We start from the raw sequence: 20,395 nt of genomic DNA on the forward strand, positions 1-20,395 counted from the left end.
TTAGTTGAAAAATATGTAATGGGATGTTGTAGGTAATGATGTGTCTGATTTTGTGCTTAATTGCTTGTCTGAGAAGTCTTTTCCTGCTAATTTGAATGATGCTAATATTGTGTTAATCCCAAAGAAATGCACCCCTGAGTCTGTATCTGATTTAAGGCCGATAGCGTTGTGTAACGTGTTGTATAAGATAATGGCAAAGATGTTAGCAAATCGCATGAAACCTTTGTTAGAAGGGTTGATTTCTGTTTCGCAAAGCGCTTTTTTACCAGGAAGGTTGATCTCAGACAATATTCTTATTGCGTCTGAGGTTGGCCATTATTTGAGGAGAAAGCAGTTGGGGTAGGTAGGGTGGGCGGCTTTAAAGCTTGATATGACGAAAGCTTATGACAGGATGGAGTGGCCGTTTGTGCAAAGGATGATGACTGGCTTGGGTTTTGATGATAGATGGGTCCGGCTGGTTATGTTATGTGTGCAGACTGTACGTTACAGGGTGCTGGTCAATGGAAAACCAACAGAGGAAATTGTGCCCACGAGGGGGTTGAGACAAGGAGATCCATTGTCTTCTTATCTGTTTATAATCTGTGCTGAGGGCTTATCATTGTTGTTGCAGGACTCGCAGGCTAAGGGCTTTTTGCATGGGTGCAGAGTAGCACGGGGGGCTCCAGCAATTTCGCATCTGTTTTTTGCTGATGATAGCTTACTCTTTTTTAAGGCTAATATGCAGGAAGCTATGGAGGTTAAGAAATGCCTCAGGATTTATGAGGCTTATTCTGGGCAGGCGGTGAACTTTCAGAAATCGAGTATTACGTTCAGTCGTAATACGCAGTTGGAGGTAAGGGAACTGGTTGCAGATGCTTTGGGGGTGGGCCAAGCAGAGGATTTTGGAAAATATCTAGGTTTGCCTTCGGTCGTGGGCCGAAATAGGAGGGCAGTATTTGCATATGTAGAGCAGAAATTGAGACAGAGGTTTGGATCATGGAACAAGAAGTTGCTGTCTAAGGCTGGGAAAGAGGTGTTCTTGAGGAGTGTAGCGCAGGCAATGCCCACCTATACAATGAGTATTTATTTACTACCTACGACTTTGTGTATTGCCCTTGAAAGATTGATGAACAGGTACTGGTGGGGTCAAGGTGGCTCGCAGGGAAGTATACACTGGATGTCCTGGGATCGTATGTGCGTCCCTAAGAAGTTTGGAGGTATGGGTTTTAAACGATTACATGAGTTTAATATTGCAATGTTAGCCAAGCAGGGGTGGCGGCTTTTAACCAGTCCGGAGTCCCTTGTGGCTCGTGTATTTAAGGCCAGGTACTATTTTACTTCCTCGTTTTATGAAGCCACAATTGGGGGTAACCCGAGTTATGTGTGGAGGAGTATTTTAGCAGGTCAGGCTTTGCTAAAGGCGGGTTGCAGGCGCAGGATTGGTAATGGTAGGTCCACCAGAGTTGTTAATCATCCGTGGCTGCCTGATGTTGTTGATCCCTATGTAGTCTCAAACCATCCAGGTTTGGGGCAGGAGCTTCTGGTTTCGAACCTGATTGATAGTACCACCAATGGGTGGAATAATAACCTGCTGGATGAGTTGTTTGCCCCACGAGATGTTTTGTTGATTAAGCAGCTTCCTGTGAATTTGAATTGTGATGATGTCTGGTTTTGGGACAGGGATCTGAGGGGTTGCTACTCGGTTAAAGATGGCTACAGGAGGATGGGAGAGGTCAACGGCCCGTGTTTGCCTGCATGGAATAATTTATGGAGTTTACAGGTCCCCCTAGATGGAGGATATTTATGTGGAGAGCTTTGTCTAACATTCTGCCCACTCTTGATAATTTGCTTAATAGAAGAGTAGAGTTGATTAATATATGCCCAGCGTGTGGTGTGGGGGAGGAGAACATCATGCATGCTTTATGTACTTGCCCTTTTGCTTCACAAGTGTGGAATTTGTCACATCTGCTAATACCTTCTTTTGATAACAGGAATTTCGGCCAATGGACTGATCTTTGGCTTGGTAGCACAAGTACTTATGGTGCTGAGGCACGAGGAAGGATTTGTGGCTTGTTATATGACATTTGGGTTGCAAGGAATGAGGCAGTTTGGAATGGTTGTTTGCCTATGCCGTGTATGGTGGTCAGGAGGTTCACAGTGAAGTGGATTTCTTGGACTACTGTGGAACGCCAAAGGGGAATCACGCGCAGAGCCCATGATGGTCCCAATTTGGCTGCTTTGTTGGATGATGGTGTGGTCTGTCATGTTGATGCAGGCTTCAATGGGCCGACACAGGTGCCGGCATACGGTTTTGTAGTTGGTGATTTTTTGTTAGCTTGCAATCGTTTGTTATCTTCTATGACTAGATCAGTTGTTATTCATGTTCGTAGGGATGTATTACAGGATGCCCATGTTATGGCTAAGCATGTAACTACCTCTCTGGTGCGAACTATCTGGAGGGATTTACCCCCTTCTTTTCTTGAGCCTGGAATGGCTAATGCAGTATAAGTTTGTTGGCTTTCAAAAAAAAAAATGTAATGGTATAGCAAAATAATGAAAAATGTTATTTATTTACTGAAAATATCTATTATTATTATTATTATTATTATTATTATTATTATTATTATTATTATTATTATTATTATTATTATTATTATTATTATTTTCTTTCCCTACACACCGCCAATAGATTTTGATCTAGGTATTGTCTTACCTAGATAATAGAATGTTTTTTGTTTTTTTGTTTTGTTTTGTTTTGTTTTGTTTTGTTTTTTTTTTTTTTTTTTTTTTTTTTTTTTTTTTTTTTTTTGGCATGAAAGCAAAAGGAGTAAATTTCACTTAAGTCCAATTGAGAGATACATTCCACTTAAAATAATCCTAACTCTTATTACTCAACGCATTGGACAGGCTGAAATTTTTTATTGAACCATATATGGGCTAGGAGGGAAAGACATTGAATTCATTTTCAAATGAAAGATCTCTCTCAGGGAAGAAACGTTTACTAAAAATTTGTTTTTGCCTAAACCTATCCAAAACATATTCTAGAATTTACAAAAAAAAAAAATTAGGAAATGATTTTATCACGTTTGTGAGAGGCCTCATGACATGCATAATCCGACACTATAAATAGAGGAGAAATTTGGACAATTAGATGGTATTAGATATTAGAAGGAATTAGAAAGTAGTGTGGAGTAGAATTAGACAATTTACTTCCAAGTTCTTAGATCTTAGAATCCTAGATAAACATTTAATTTACTTCAATTTGCATTTCAGTTTCAATTGTCATTACAAGTTCTAGATAGATTCAAAGTCTATTTCTCTTTAAGTGTTGATGTAGATTGAATTCATTTCATTTTCCAGTTGCAAGATCAATTAGATAATAAATCAATTCCAATTTCAATTCATTGCAATTTTACTTGTTTACTTTGGTACTCTAATTCATTGATTTGTGTTGTTATGAAATTATATCTTTCTCTTGAATCTATCGATATCATTGTTTTACGTGCGAAAATTCATTAGTAATTTAAATAATACCCTAGAGCTAGTGGAAAACAAAACAGCACAAACAGCACAGCTGCAACTATCATTTTTGGTGAAATTAAACAAGAAACTTGAAAGCTCATATGAGCTATAAATAAAGTAAGATACAAAAGGAACTGGATGTCGCATTTAACTTCCATTATATTCTCAAGTAAGATACAATGCATACCACTTTAAGTTCTGGCATACAAAGAAAGAAGTTGGACTTTGATCTTTTCCAATGCTAGTAAGGTATCTTTAATGGTCATCCTCTCTCGAGGGGATTCTACTGAACATTTCATGCCCAGCTCAAACAGAGCCAACACACACCGCAATTTTTCAGCATACTTGTCTTCATTTGGTCCAATTAAGTTGGGATCTATAATCTCACTTATTTTGGTAGGAATGGCATTTTGCACCCAACTCCTCAAACTTAAATCTTCATTGAACATTTCATCTCCCGGCTGTTTCCTAGTAAAAACTTCAAGCAACATGATACCATAACTGTACATGTCGCTGCGAGTGGACACAAGACCCTCCTGTCCATGCTCTAGAACCCATGCAAAATTTGAGTGAAAGCCATAAGAAATGCAAATTAAACTATTATATGCAAAATTTTAAAATTAAATCCACAATTTTTTTTTTTTAGTGAAACTTTACCTGGGGCAATATAACCAATTGTTGCAAGGGAATTTGTAAAGGCGGTGGAGTTCCCATCTCCTAAGAGCTTTGCAGAACCAAAGTCACTCAAATGACAAACCATGTCAGTATCCATTAAGACATTGTTGGGCTTCAAGTCACAATGAATAACAGGCTCGGAGTAACCATTGTGGAGATATTCCAATGCAGATGTCACATCCATCATTATACTCACTCTTTGTATCATATCCAAGAAATGATTGTGAGAATATAACCATTTGTGTAGACTCCCATTAGGCATGTACTCTAGTACCAATCCTTTAAAATCCAAGTTTGAACAACAGCCAAGAACCTTTGTGAGGTTTCTGTGACGAATGTTGCGTAAAACTTCACATTCAGTGTCAAAACTCCTACTTGCATCTTCATGAATCAAACGAAAAACCTTGACAGCAATGTGCATCCCATTTGTTAAAATCCCTTTATAAACTGATCCGAAGCTTCCACTACCTAGCAAGTTGCTTTCATCAAATCCGTTGGTTGCCCGTTGGAGTTCATAGTATGAAAATCTCGCTGGTACCAATGCCAACAGCAAGCTGGATTCACCCGGAACCTCCCTCCTATGCCTCTTGAAAATAAAAAATACAGCAACAGAGGCAATCAACACTACAAGAATTGCCAAGGAGACAAGTACATACATAACTACTCTGTTCTTCTTTGATGGATGCGGAGTATTGGCTGGGCAAGGTGGGACATGCATCCGAGGAGTACCACTACATAGACCATCATTCCCCAAGAATGATTCATAAGTGAAGTTGGCAAAAGGGCCTCCACTCGGAATTTCTCCGGTTAATCTGTTGTATGAAACATTGAAATATTTCATGCTTATTAGTCCCTCTAATGACTTGGGAATCATTCCGGAGAAATTATTATGAGAAAGATCCAAATAATTTATATCCAGGAGTTTGGCAAATTTGTCAGGAATAGAACCCTGGAGTGTATTATGAGCCACAGAAAAATCCATCAATTCTGTTAGGCCTCCAATAGTACTCGGAATTTCTCCAGACAGCTTGTTATTTGAGAGATCAATAACTATTGCCGCCTTTGCATTCCCGATTTCTTGAGGTAGAAAACCGTGTAAGTTATTAGAACGCAAGTGGAGCCTCAAAAGATTTTCAAGGTTCCATAGGCTTGGAGGGAGGCCTGTGAATTCATTTTGAGAGAAATAAATTTCTCTTAGGGTAGAAACATTCCCTAAACAATCCGAGATTGGACCTGAAAATTTATTTTTGGTTAAATCTATCATACCCAAATTCTGTAGTTGACACAGCACTTGTGGAAATGACCCTTTTAATCCATCCTCTGACAAAATGAATCTCTGAAGATTCTGAAGATCCCCAATAGTTGTGGGTAGAAATCCTGTAATATCATTGGTTCCTAGACTCAAATCGTACAAGTTACTTAAATTGCCAATCTCATTTGGAATTGGTCCCCGGATGGTACAACCTCGTATGAAGAATACTTCCAGAGTGGTTGAGAGGTTTCCTATTGAATTCGGGAGCACGGTGTTTAAAGGGTTAAGTGACATCGACAATTGTTGGATATATCTACAGTTTGCCAATGAAGTTATAAGGCTAAATTGAGGATCAGTTGTTAGGTTGTTGGAATACATGGATAGCGTTTGGAGTTGTGGTAAGTTTCCAAGGGAGTTTGGAATGAAGCCTGTGAATTGGTTTTGGCCAAGTTCAAGAACAACAAGGTTGGAAGCATTTGAGATTTGGGGTGGTATAACTCCTCCAATATAGTTTCCTCCAAGGTACACTTCTTCTAAACTGGGAAGCCAATAACCCATAGAGGATGGAAGAGTTCCTGAAAGGTTATAATTTGATGTGAGTGCTAGTATCCTAAGCGATGAGACATTAAAAATTTCCCATGGAATGGAACCGCGCAATCCATTCATATCCAACTTGAGTTCCTCCAGTTCATCAAGATTGCCCAACTCTTTTGGTATTTCACCTGCGGATGGATTTGGCAAAGTCACAAAGTTACTATATTAATGTTAATATTTCTAACTTTCTATTCATGTTCAATATTTAAAATAAAAAAAAAAAAAACAGTATGGTGAGAATGCAATATATAGAAAAGAGTTTCATCGTCAGTACGTACCTGACAACGCATTCACACCAAGATCAACTTCTTTTAGCATTGTCAAATTTCCAATTTGTCTTGGCAAAGGCCCATTTAGTTGATTCCCCCACAAATAAAGGAATTTAAGCTTAGAACATTTGCCTATGCTCGTCGGAATATTGCCATTTAGCTTATTTGTCTCCAAGAAAATTTCTTCAAGCTTTTGAAGATGTAAACACATGTTTGGAGGAAAAGTACCCGACAAGCTATTGTCTTCTAAACTTATAGAAGTTAGTTGAGACATATTAAATATTGTTTCAGGTATAGCTCCCGTTAGATGGTTGAGGCCGATTAGTAGCTTAGCTAGTCTTTGAAGATTACCAATCTCCTGGGGAATTATTCCTGCAAATTAAGGTATAACATTAGTAGTTATGTTGAGAATACTCACTTTTATATTTTTAAACTCTAGGAAGACATGCAATATATTCTTTTACTTTTATTTGTAATGCAAGAACATATATATATATACCTTCTAAATTGTTACCTCTGAGGTATAAAAGCCGAAGCATATTCAAACTCCCAATTTCCATCGGAATCGTCCCAGTAAAATTGTTGTAAGCCAACGCCAATTCTTTAAGTTCTAAACATGCTGATAAATTCCTTGGAATATTACCATTCAACTTGTTGAAGAACAGAAAAAGCCCTTCGAGCCTTGGAAGATGTTGACACAGGTTCATAGGAAGGGATCCAGATAAGCTATTATTTCCAAGTTGCAAAAGTTGCAATGTGGAAATGTTGAAGATGGTGAAGGGTATATGACCATCAAGTTGGTTAACTTGCAACATCATCCATTTAACATTCTTAAGATTGCCAATCTCATCTGGGATTTTTCCACTAAAATGATTGAAACTAAAATTCATGTGTTGTAACCGACGTAAATTGACTAACTCTCTAGGCAAGTTCCCATAAAAATAGTTGATACTAATGTCAAGATGAAGGAGAAATGAGAGATTACCTAGTTGTGGGGGAAGGATACCAACAAGACCCATATCAGATATGTCTAACGCGACTACTCTATGATGTCTTGTTCCACAGGAAATCCCAATCCAATTACAAACAGAGATATTGGTTGACCAACTTTGAGCCAAGATATGATCGTCGCTTAAGTTGAGGTAAGATTTTAAAGAAAGAAGAGATGATTGATCAATAGTGATGTTGGTGGTTAGGGCATTGGGTATGAAAGCCATTGCTAAAATCAAGAAGAAAAATAGAGAAGAAAACTTCCTAACCATCTCCATGTTACTATGCTTTATTTTTGGTACTACAAAGGTCTCTACTCTCTACCTATAAATACTATAATTCTATCCCGTGCGAAATGAGTTAACGCGTTAAACAAGTACTTTTATGCAAGATTTTTATTTTTATTTTTATTTCTAAAACTTCACATATCCTGTCACTTTAAAAGCTTGCCAGGCTTCACATTTGGCATGGTGAGGTGCAATTTAATTTTTTATAAATAATTTTATTATTATTATAGTATATAAAAATAAATTTAAAAAATTATTATTTAATTACAAAAACCAGAGTTAATTCTACCAGATGTCCCTTGTCTTTTGTGACAATTCTAAATTTAGTCTCATACTGTCATTTTTGTCATTTAACATCTCAGGCAATTATTTTTAAACAAGAAAACTCGCACCTTAAGAAGGAAAACCATGCACCTAAAGCTTTAGGCCGACGCATCTTAAGTTTCAACAATTGACGCACTTTAAGCACAAAAATCATACACCTTAAGAAGAAAAATCACGTACCTTAAGTAGGAAAACCACGCACCTAAAGCTTTAGATCAACACACTTAAATTTTCAACAACTCACGCACCTTCAGAAGGAAAATCACGCACCTTAAATTTGACCTAGATGCAAAATGACCAAATTGTCACCGCGTTTTTTTAATCTTTGTTAATCCTGGATGTTGATTTAAGCAATATCAATGGCCCAGATTTAACTGCACGGGAACTAAATTATATATATATAGGAAGGTTCTAGTGCGGCAGTGCACTTAGGTGCAGCGGTGCGGTTAATTGTAGGCCATTAGATTAGATAAATCCAACGAATCACATTCATTAAGGCTTTTTTGATATTTCGCGCACGTTCTCACACTATGCGAACTGCAAGGTTAAAGTCGTCATTGGACACCATAATAGATCAAATCATAGTGTTGTGTGTTTTATGTTCGTTGGTGACTCCTCCGTATTTGATTACCTTGGTCTCGCTCAGATGTTGATTGATGAACTGGTTATCGCCGATCGTCACGTTGAGTTGGATGATCAGAATCTGTACGTGTTTCGTGATTTGTGCCCGGAGTTCCGACCGTTGGTGGCAACCTTAGCCCGTGGTGCTCCCGTTCCCCTCCCGGAGGTTGCGGATATTTGTTCCTCTTGTCAATTGGGCAAGTCATCTCGTTTTTCTTTATCGCGTGTTGATTTTAAATCAAGTATGAATGTGGTTGGATGTAAGTGGGTGTTTAGAACCAAGAGGAAAGCTGATGGTTCGATTGAGCGTTACAAGGCTCGTTTGGTTGCCAAGGGATTCAATTAGGTTGCTGGTGAGGATTTCTTTGAGACTTTTAGTCCCGTGGTTAAACAGACTACGATACGTCTTCTCTTATCCTTAGCTATTTCTCGTGGATGGACTATTCGACAGTTGGACATACACAATGCTTTCCTAAATGGCAATCTCGCTGAGACGGTTTATATGCGCCAGCTCCCTGGCTATGAAGACAAAACGATGCCCGGGCACGTTTGTTTCCTTCAACGTTCTTTATATGGGCCTAAGCAAGCTCCCCGTGCTTGGTCACTCGTTTGCATGATTTTCTGGTTTTTGTTGGTTTCTCACCTTCCAAGACGGATGTCTCTTTATTTATATATTCACATGGCAATACTCGTCTATATTTTCTGGTTTATGTGGATGTTATGGGTTCTGATTCGGCTCATGTGACTGCTCTTATTGACAAGTTGGCTCTTGAATTTAAAGTTCGTGATATGGGTGTGCCCTTGTTTTTTCTGGGTATTGAGACCGTTCCGTTGTCTGATGGAATGCTTCTGTCTCAATAACGGTACATGAAGGATATTCTAAAACGAGCAGGTATGGTTGATTGCAAGCCCGTGGCCACTCCGATTTCCACCACGAAGGCCGAGACTGATGCCGTGGTGTCATACGCTGATCCCACTCAGTATCGCAGCTTTGCAGGTGCTCTACAATATCTTACGGTAACTCGTCCTTATCTTTCCTATGCAGTCAATCGTTTGTGTCAGCACATGCACTCTCCCTCTACTGCGGATTGGGCGGCTCTCAAGAGGGTGTTACGGTATGTAAATGGGACACTACATCTTGGTCTTAAGATTGCTTCTTCTCCTTCTTTGGATATTCATGCATATTCTGATTCGGATTGGGCTGACAATCCTGATGATCGAAAATTCACTAGTGGTTTTGCTGTGTTCTTGGGGACCAATCTTGTCTCATGGGTTTGTCGAAAACAGCGTATTGTGGCTCGTTCATCAACTGAGGCTGAATACAAAGGACTGTCTGATGTCTCTACAGAGGTTACTTGGCTCGTCTCTCTGATGAAGGAAATTGGGTTTGCGCCACCTTCTGTGCCCAAACTCTGGTGTGATAATCTAGGAGCTACTTATCTATGTGCTAATCCGGTGTTTCATGCTCGCACCAAGCACATTGAGATCGACTACCACTTTGTTCGTGATAAAGTCGCAAAGAAGGAATTGCAAGTCAATTTTATTTCTACCAAAGATCAGATAGCGGATATTTTTACTAAGTCTCTTTCGTCTATACGTTTTAATTTACTCCGTTGCAAGCTCAATGTTTTGGCTGACCAACATTGTGCTTGAGGTGGAGTATTAGGACTCTACTAGTAGTATTAGACTAGATCTCTATTATATTAGTAGTATTAGACTAGATCTCTATTTCCTGTCTTTATATACTTTGTATCCGCGGTTCTTGATCATCATACAGAAAATATATTCTCATCCTAGAAGACTGAACATGATAAATTCTAGATCATCAGGATTTAATATGGTATTTTTTTTAATGGAATTTAATATGGTCTAAATCATTGATAATTGATCTTTTTATTGTCATCCATTCACATACTCGTCTTTTTCTTGAATTTTGAATAAATTTTCACGTACTCGTCTTTTTCTTGAATTTTGAATAAATTGAACATTGGTGCCCAAACATTGGTGTCCAAAATGGACGAAGCTCAATAGACCTTTTATGCAAAGTCTGTTTTGGTTAAGAATTGTTTCCCAGTTTTCTTAACCAAAACAGACTTTACGTACAGTCTGTTTTGGTTAGACTTTACGTAAAGTCTGTTTTGGTTAAGAAATTTTTATTAACCTAAATTTTATTAAAAGATTGTAATTAACATGTTTGATTCACATAATGAATTTTGAAAGAATAATAATGTTATTTTATAATTATGTGTGGCATGTTGAGATGGTTGATAACCTGAGGTGATCTTTTGTTGTTGAAGCCTTTGATTCCGTGCTCTTTGTCTCTTTTCGCTTTGATAGACCTATCTAAAAAACATAACTCGTTTTCGTGTGTTTGTCTATCTTAACACGAATTACAAAATGAGTTATGGCAACTTTCGTCTAGAACGAAAGCAGCGATGAAAATAACGAAAGTTAGGGGTCTACATTCTAAGTTACATTGGTATCATCAAAATACTAATACAAGAGTTCCTAACAGCATAGATTTTGACTTAGTGATACGTTTAAGTCTTACTTCTTGAAGTAGGTTTGGTTGGAGTAACCAAATGTGATAAAGATTTAAAAGTTCTGGGATTAAATATGAAAAAAAATATTAATAGTCAGGAACCGAATAAGAAAATGGTTTATAATTGTGAGACCAAAAATGGAAAAAAAAAAAAAAAAAAAAAAAAAAAAAAAAAACCTTTTTTTATAAAATACAATATGAAAGAAAATTAAAATTTGTAAAGTAGTGAAGTATATGTCTTGATGACAAAAAGGTATACATAGAGCAAATCAAATTTTATTTTATTAAAAAAAAATAAAAAGGAACTCTAACTTTCAAAATTGATACTGGTTTTTGTCACGTGAGGAACTAGAATTGATAATTCGTATGACAATTATAAAGGATATATTTGAACAAGTTACAAAAGAAGTTCTAAATTTTGATAAGAATAAGTGAGCGAATATATAATACTAATCATGAATAATAAATTGTTTGTTACTTATGATAATGTGTAATAATATTTTGGTCAAAGTCTCCACTTCCTCTTCAGACAAAAAACAAAAAAAAAAAAAAAAAAAAAAAAAAGTAGATTTTGTGGATATCATTTTATATAAGACCGTGTAATATACTTTTAATTAAAATATACTACTTTTCTAGGGACCTAAAAAGGTATTATTGTATATTTAGCTAACAAATATTATATGTTGAGACGGTCTTATAAAGACTTATTCAAAAAAAAAATATTTGTTAGGACAAAAATTAAACATTTTAAAAAATAAGTATTAGGATCAAACGCTTACCATTCTGCCAAAAGCTATAGATAGTAGCAAAATGGCAATTTTAACTTCCTTACACTTAGCAAAGCAATCAGCTCCACGTTTCAATAGCAATGTATTGGACTAGGCCTCCAAGACTCCGGCCAACAATAGGGATAAGAATAAGATAGCTAAGTTAAATGCTATGTAGAATTTAAGCATATTAGTAGAACATTTTTGAACACTTATGTATTGTAACGATCATATTTAAATATTACAATTTTAAATATTTTAACAATTATATCTAATTATATTATCGACCAAAATGTTGATCAAACAATGTTAGTTACTGGATTTGTGTATAACTGTGTTACTATATTCTATAGACCAATACTTCCTTCAAGATCTCTAAATCCATGGAGCAAGGTGAGTGAGGTTATAATGAGGCTGGAGCATGGATGGAGAGAAAACTGATGAAGGACTTACCAAGCAGAGCAGCAACCACCTTCCAATCAATCAACTAAACAGCCTACAGTTTTAGTAGTTTAGCCTTGAGGGCATTAGTGTCTTTTCTCCTAGAATGGCAATTATAAATGCTTGGCCTTTGTATAAAACGTTTCTGTTTTCCCTCTTTGTAAAGCACTTCATTTTTGCACAATTCAGACAACAATGCTAATCTTCTCTCTTCAGCTTAAGCTACATGAGCAGTTAGTGTGAGTCCTTCTTGCTCATCAAAAACTTAAAACAGAATTCTGGAAAGAAGATGCAGCCGAAGAAGACCAAGTAAATGACAAAATAGGATTTGTGTACATATATAAACTGTATCTGCTGCATTTTATTTCCATTTTAAAGAAAGATACAATAGGAGATGCTGGCTAATACATACATACTACTCTAAATACTTGCATACAGGGAAAGAAGTTGGGCTTTGATCTTTATCAATGATGATAAGGCATCTTTCACATTCATCCTCTCTCGAGGGGATTTTGTTGAGCATTTCAGACCTATCTCAAAGATAGCCGACACACACTGCAACTTTTCATCATACTTTTCTTCATTTGGTCCAAGTAAATTTGGATCTATAATCTGAACTGTATTTGTAGGAAGTGCATTGTGAACCCAACTTCTCAAGTTTAAATCTTCACTGAACATTTCATCTCCAGGTTGAGTCTTTGTGAAAACTTCAAACAACATAATGCCATAACTGTACATATCGCTACGTGTGGATACAAGACCTTCCTGTCCATATTCTAGGAGTGCAAAATTTGATAGGAAACCATTAGAAATGCAAAATGTTATGTGATGAATGTTAAAATCAAATTGAGAAAGTTAAAAAATTGAAACATTTACCTGGAGCAATGTAACCAATTGTTGCTAAGGTGTTTGTAATGGCAATGGAATTTCCATCTCCTAAGAGCTTTGCAACACCAAAGTCACTCAAATGTCCCACCATGTCAGCATCTATTAACACATTACTGGGTTTCAAGTCGCAATGGATAATAGGATCGAAGTAACCATAGTGGAGATATTCCAAAGCAGATGCCAGATCAATCATTATGCTCACTCTTTGTATCATGTCCAAGAAATAACTGTGAGAATGCAGCCACTTATGTAAACACCCATTGGGCATATACTCTAGCAGCAATGCTTTAAAATTCAAGTTGGAGCAACTGCCAAGGACCTTTGTGAGATTTCTGTGACGAATGCTGCGTAAAACCTCACATTCACTATCAAAACTCCTATTTGAACCTTCATGTTCCAAACGAAAAACCTTGACAGCTACGTGCATCCCATTTGTTAAAATCCCTTTATAAACTGATCCAAAGCTTCCACTACCTAGCGAGTTGCTTTCATCAAACCCATTTGTTGCCCGTTGGAGTTCATAGTACGAATATCTTGCTGTAGTTGTTGCTGACAGAAAGTTTGGTTCTTCTGGAACCTCCCCCCTGCTGTGCCTCTTGAAGATGCAGAGCACAGAAACAGAGGCAATTAGCACTATAAGAACTGCCAACGAGACAAGTACAATAAGAACCACTCTATTCTTCTTTGATTGATGGGCAGGGCAAGGTGGGACATGCATCCGAGGAGTACCACATAGACCATCATTCCCCAAGAATGATTCATAAGTGAAGTTGGCAAAAGGGCCTCCACTCGGAATTTCTCCGGTTAATTTGTTGTAAGAAACATTGAAATAGTTCATACTTATAAGTCCCTCCAATGACTTGGGAATTATTCCGGAGATTTTATTATCGGAAAGATCCAAAGAATGTAGATCCAAGAGTTTGCCAAATGTGTCAGGAATAGAACCATGGATTGTGTTGTGAGCCGCAGAAAAATTCATCAACTCTGTCAAACCCCCAATACTATTCGGAATTTCTCCGGATAGTTTGTTATTTGAGAGATCAATAAGTATTGCCGTCTTTGCATTCCCGATTTCTTGAGGTAGAGAACCGTTCAAGTTATTCGAATGCAAGTCGAGCATGAAAAGATGTTTAATGCTCCATAGGGTAGGAGGGAAGACTGTGAATTCGTTTTCATACAGATAGATCTTTCCCAGGGAAGAAATATTCCCTAAACAATCGGAGATTGGACCTGAAAATTTATTTCTGCCTAAATTTATCCAAAACAAATTCCGTAGTTCACAGATCACATCTGGAAATGATCCTATTAATCTGTTGTCTGATATGCTGAATCCCTGAAGACTCCGAAGAGCCTGAATGGTTGTAGGCAAAAGTCCAATAATGTCATTGGACCATAAATTCAACTTGTATAAGCTGCTTAGATTGCCAATCTCCTGAGGAATTCGTCCCTTGATATTGCACTTTGCTACATGGAAATTTTGGAGAGTGGTGGAGAGGTTTCCGATTGCATTTGGGAGCACTACGTTTAAGGGGTTAAATGATATGTCTAATAATTGGATATATCTACAGTTTGTTAATGAAGTTATAAGGCTAAATTGAGGATCGGTTGTTAGATTGTTCTTAGCTAGACGTAGATTTTGGAGTTTTGCTAAGTTTCCAAGGGAATTGGGAATGAAGCCTGTGAATTGGTTCTCGCCAAGATCAATACCAGTAAGGTTGGAAGCATTTGAGATTTGGGCAGGTATAACTCCTCCAATATAGTTATCATCAAGGTATAAGTATTTTAAATTAGGAAGGGAATGACCTAAAAATGTTGGAAGAGTATCTGAAAGGTTATTTACAGCAAGTGATAGTGATTCAAGTGTTGATATATTGAAGATTTCCCAGGGAATGGAACCACTTAATCCATTTTCCAACAATCGAAGGATCTCTAGTTTATTAAGGTTGCCAAACTCTCTTAATATTTCACCTGCCAATTCAAGTTACCCACGCTAAATCAAGAACATATACAATATCTTTATGTAGTTGTCATGATGGAGTCTATTTCTAGATTTACATTATATATAATTTTTTTTTTTTTCATTTTGCACCGGAATTAAAAATTGTATGCGTTGAGAGAGCAAGACAATTAAAAAGAAGAACTCCATTGTCCATACCTGACAAATAATTGCCACCAAAATCAAGACCTTTTAGAATTGTCAAATTTCCAATCTCCCTTGGCAATGGTCCATTTATTTGATTATACCACATATAAAGGTATTCAAGTGAAGAGCAATCACCTATGCTCCTTGGAATGTTGCCATATAGCTTGTTATTATACAAGAAAAGCTCTTCAAGCTTTTGCAAACGTGAACACATGTTCAATGGGAGAATACCAAATAGACTATTGTTTGCCATGTTTATATAAGTTAGTGTAGAAATGTTAAATATTGTTTCTGGTATTGTTCCTACAAAATAAAAGCAAAACATGAGTTATATATATACTATATACTTATTTATTAGAATTATTACACAAAAATCATTAAAAAATTTATTTTCAAATGTTCTACTAGCCAAATGCAGGCTCATATACATACCTTCCAAATTGTTATTATCGAGTCTTAATATCTGAAGCATATTCAAATTCCCAATCTCTCTTGGTATTTCACCTACATGCCATTTCAACTTACCCGAGTTAAGTCACAAACGAATTGAATACAATATCCTTATGTAGTTGTCATGATGGAGTCCATTCCTATATTTACATTATAATAATTTAACATTATTTTATTTTGTAGCTCAATAAAAAACTATACTTTTTGAGAGTGTAAACCAATTTAAAAGAGGAGATCTATCCTTCATACCTGACAATGAATTCTCAGTAAGTTGAAGATTGTTTAGCATTGTCAAATTTCCAATCTCTCTTGGCAACGATCCATTTAATTGATTATCCCACATATAAAGGTATTCAAGCGATGAGCATTCACCTATGCTCCTTGGAATGTTGCCATATAGCTTGTTCTTATACAAGTAAAGCTCTTCAAGCTTTTGCAAACGTGAACACATGTTCAATGGGAGAATACCAAATAGACTGTTGTTTGCCATGTTTATATAAGTTAGTGTAGAAATGTTAAATATTGTTTCTGGTATTGTTCCTACAAAATAAAAGCAAAACATGATTTATATATACTATATACTTATTTATTAGAATTATTACACAAAAATCATTAAATTTTCTTTATTTTCAAATGTTCTACAAGCCAAATGCAGGCTCATATACATACCTTCCAAATTGTTATTATCGAGTCTTAAAATTTGAAGCATATTCAAGTTCCCAATCTCTCTTGGTATTTCACCTGCCAATTCAAGTTACCCAAGCTAAATCACGAACAAATATAATATTCTTATGTAGTTGTCATGATTATTGAGTCTATTTCTAGAGTTGCATTATAATAGTTTAATTTAGAGCATTCAACTATGCTCTTTGGAATGTTGCCATATAACTTGTTCATATGCAAGTAAAGTTCTTCATCAATGTTTTGAAGATTTGAACACATGTTTGGTGGGAGAATACCAGACAAATTGTTGTTTCTCATGGTTATAACAATTAGTTTAGAAATGTTAAATATTGTTTGAGGTATTATTCCTACAAAATTAAAACATGAGTCCTATATAGTATATATGTATTTAGAATATAATTGTTACAGAAAACCATTAAACTTTTCTAGTAGCCAAATGCAAGCTAAGAACATACATACCTTCTAAGTTGTTATTACCGAGTCTTATAATCCGAAGCATAGTCAAGCTCTCAATCTCTCTCGGAATTGTCCCAACAAAATTGTTGTAACCCAACCGCAATTGTTCAAGTTCGGAGCAACTTGACAAATTCTTTGGAATATCACCACTTAACTTGTTGAAATAGAGGCAAAGCACTTTGAGTCTTGTAGCGTGTTGACATAGATTCATTGGAAGAGAGGTAGATAAGCTATTATTGTTGAGGACCAAATTTTGTAATGTGGAAATGTTGAAGATGGTGAAGGGGATAGAACCATCAAGTTGGTTAACTTCTAATATCAGCCATTTTGCATTCTCAAGATTGCCAATCTCTTGTGGAATTTTTCCACTAAAATGATTATAACCAAAATCTATGTATTGTAGTCGGCGTAGGCTGGCTAACTCTCTAGGCAAATTTCCATAGAAATTGTTGTGACTTATATTAAGAGAAACAAGAAATGAGAGGTTGCCTAATTGTGGAGGAAGGGTACCTACAATACCCATATTTGATATGTCTAATGCGACCACTCTATGGTGTTTGGATCCGCAAACAACTCCAATCCAGTTGCAAATAGAAGCACTGATTGACCAGTTATTTGCCAATGTATGGTTGGGACTTAAGGTGGTATAGGATTTCAAAGAAAGAAGAGAGGATTGATCAGTGGTGATGTTGGTGGCTAAGGCGCTGGTTATGAAAGGCATTGCTAAAATGAAGAAGGATAGTAGAGAAGATAGGTTTGTGATCCCCATGTTAGTATGCATATATGACAATTGATACATACAGGCTAAGGTTTCCATGAATAAATACTACTTGCACGGCACCATATAATATGTACTGAACGAGTGGACTTCAATTATCTATCATTTATCTTAATGAAAATGCATTATTGCAATAATATATGACTTCATATATGCTTTTGTATCCAACGGGTCTTCACTCAGCTCTCCAGTTCACGACCCCACTATATATATGAGCTGTACGTATTGGGTGTATGCATGCATGCAAGAATACAAAATATCAATTCTCCTGAATTAATTGCTACGGTGTTCGTAATCTATCAGCTCTAGCATGGATGCCTTTCGGTCTATGGCAGGGACTTTAGCCCCAGAAATTGGAAATTGGAAATTGGATCAGTTAGCTGGAAACACTCCAACCACACTCAGAGGCTTAATGAATTTTATTAATATTTTCTTCAGCATACAACAAGCTGAAAATTAAAGTCAGATATATAGGTACTTTAATTTCTGTTGGTGACATGGGGATGAAAGAGCAGGGAACTGAGAAACGGCGGTGCTGGAAAAGGCTCTTTCTTGGAGACGAAGAGAGGAGGCCATGGACTTTCGGTCCATGGCCGGAGACCAACCCCCGGGGGTGGATTATGGGTTTTTTTTCTTAATTTTAATTAATTATTTTATTTTAAAAATCGGTAACCTGCTCTTTCAGGTAAACAGGTCATTTTGGACCTAATTGTATGATTTTGTATTGTTCAGGGACCTAATTGCATTGTTTTTTAGTTCGATGGCCTAATTGTAGTTTGATGTGCAGTTGAGTGGCCTATTTGATCCTTATTCCTATAAAAAAATAAAAAATAAAAAAAAATTGTACATGTTGAGAGTGCAAGACAATAAAAAAAGAGGAGATTTACATTCCATACCTGACAAGGAATTCTTAGTAAGTTGAAGAGCTTGTAGCATTGAGCATTCAGCTATGCTCCTTGGAATGTTGCCATATAGCTTGTTCGCATACAAGTAAAGTTTTTCAAGCTTTTGAAGATGTGAACACATGTTTGGTGGAAGAATACCAAAGAGATGGTTGTTTGCCATGTCTAAATAAGTTAGTGTAGAAATGTTAAATATTGTTTCTGGTATTGTTCCTACAAAATCAAATCAAAAATGAGTTATATGTATAATGTATTTATTAGAATTATTAAAGAAAACCATTAAATTTATCATTTTTAAAGGTTTCACATTACTCTAATAGTCAAATGAAGGAATTGAACGTACATACCTTCTATGTTGTTATTTCTGAGATTTAAAGTACGAAGCATATTTAAGCTCCCAATCTCTCTCGGAATTATCCCGACAAAATTATTGTAACCCAACTGCAAAACTTCAAGTTCTGAGCAACCTGATAAATTCTTTGGAATATCACCACTCAACTTGTTGGAATACAAGTGAAGCACTTTGAGTCTTGTAGCATGTTGACATAGTTTCATTGGAAGAGTGCTAGAAAAGCTATTTTTGTTAAGGACCAAATTTTGTAATGTGGAAATGTTGAAGATGGTGAAGGGGATAGGCCCATCAAGTTGGTTAACTTCCAATATTAGCCATTTTGCATGCTCAAGATTGCCAATCTCCTCTGGAATTTTTCCACTAAAATTATTATAACCAAAATCTAAGTATTGTAGTCGGCGTAGGCTGGCTAACTCTCTAGGCAAATTTCCATAGAAACTGTTGTGACTTATGTTAAGAGAAACAAGAAAAGAGAGGTTGCCTAGTTGTGGAGGAAGGGTACCCACAATACCCATATTTGATATGTCTAATGCGACCACTCTATGGTGTTTGGATCCGCAAACAACTCCAATCCAGTTGCAAATAGAAGCACTGATTGACCAGTTATTTGCCAATGTATGGTTGGGACTTAAGGTGGTGTAGGATTTCAAAGAAAGAAGAGAGGATTGATCAGTGGTGATGTTGGTGGGTTGGGCGCTGGGTATGAAAGGCATTGCTAAAATGAACAAGGAGAATAGAGAAGATAACTTTCTGATCTCCATGTTAGTATGCGGGCATATATGAGAGTTGAGACAATACAGGCTAGTTAAGGTTTCCATGAATAAATACTACTAATAAATACTACCAAATCAGCTCAAGGAGTGGACTTCAATTATCTATTATTTATCTGAAGGAAAATGCATTATTGAATTGCAATAAATCCAATAATATATGACTTCAATTCATACTTCCGTATCCTACGGGTCTTTACTCTCAAGTTGACGACCCCAGGCCACTACGTATTGGCTGTATGCATGCAAGAATACAAAACATCAATTCTCATCAGCTCTAGCAAGCATGGAATTAAGTGTATGGCGGGGCAGGGACTTTATTATTAGCCCCTGCAGAAATTGGATCAGTTAGCTGGAAACACTCAGATCAGAATACAGTAACTTGTAGCCCCTGGTTACTGAACCACAACAGTCCGTCTACAGGCACCATAAATGTATCATTTTAAGTGTAAGTATTGTGTAAACATGTTATATTTTTCAGTTAAAAATTCAATAACAATTTGAGAGCCACATCTGGTAAGTCTGAAAATTTAAAACAAAACGTTACAAAATCACTATACTCAAGAATATTATATTAACTCGTATAAATGTTTGGAGAGGTTGGACTAGGTCAAGACTGGACCATTCCTGCTGGGCAAATTATTGCGTACACCTCCTTTAATTTGCTTTCAAGTTTCAACTACTTTCATGGATTTGGCCTACAACTAAC

General features: G+C 36.5%; 1 protein-coding gene across 1 annotated transcript in view; it reads right to left on the bottom strand.

The window, feature by feature from the left end:
- LOC109165085 overlaps positions 1-20,395 on the bottom strand; it is a 137,369-nt gene that overhangs the window by 73,173 nt on the left and 43,801 nt on the right. The window contains exons 10-12 of the mRNA XM_019313702.1: positions 18,559-18,777; positions 16,414-16,485; positions 15,994-16,284 (exon numbers count right to left, since the gene is read on the bottom strand). Of these exons, the coding sequence (XP_019169247.1) occupies positions 15,994-16,284; positions 16,414-16,485; positions 18,559-18,777 (582 nt within the window). The remainder of the gene's footprint in view (positions 1-15,993; positions 16,285-16,413; positions 16,486-18,558; positions 18,778-20,395) is intronic.

The sequence above is a fragment of the Ipomoea nil genome, unplaced genomic scaffold (genome assembly GCF_001879475.1).
Source record: "Ipomoea nil cultivar Tokyo-kokei standard unplaced genomic scaffold, Asagao_1.1 scaffold3069, whole genome shotgun sequence".
NCBI lineage: Eukaryota > Viridiplantae > Streptophyta > Magnoliopsida > Solanales > Convolvulaceae > Ipomoea > Ipomoea nil.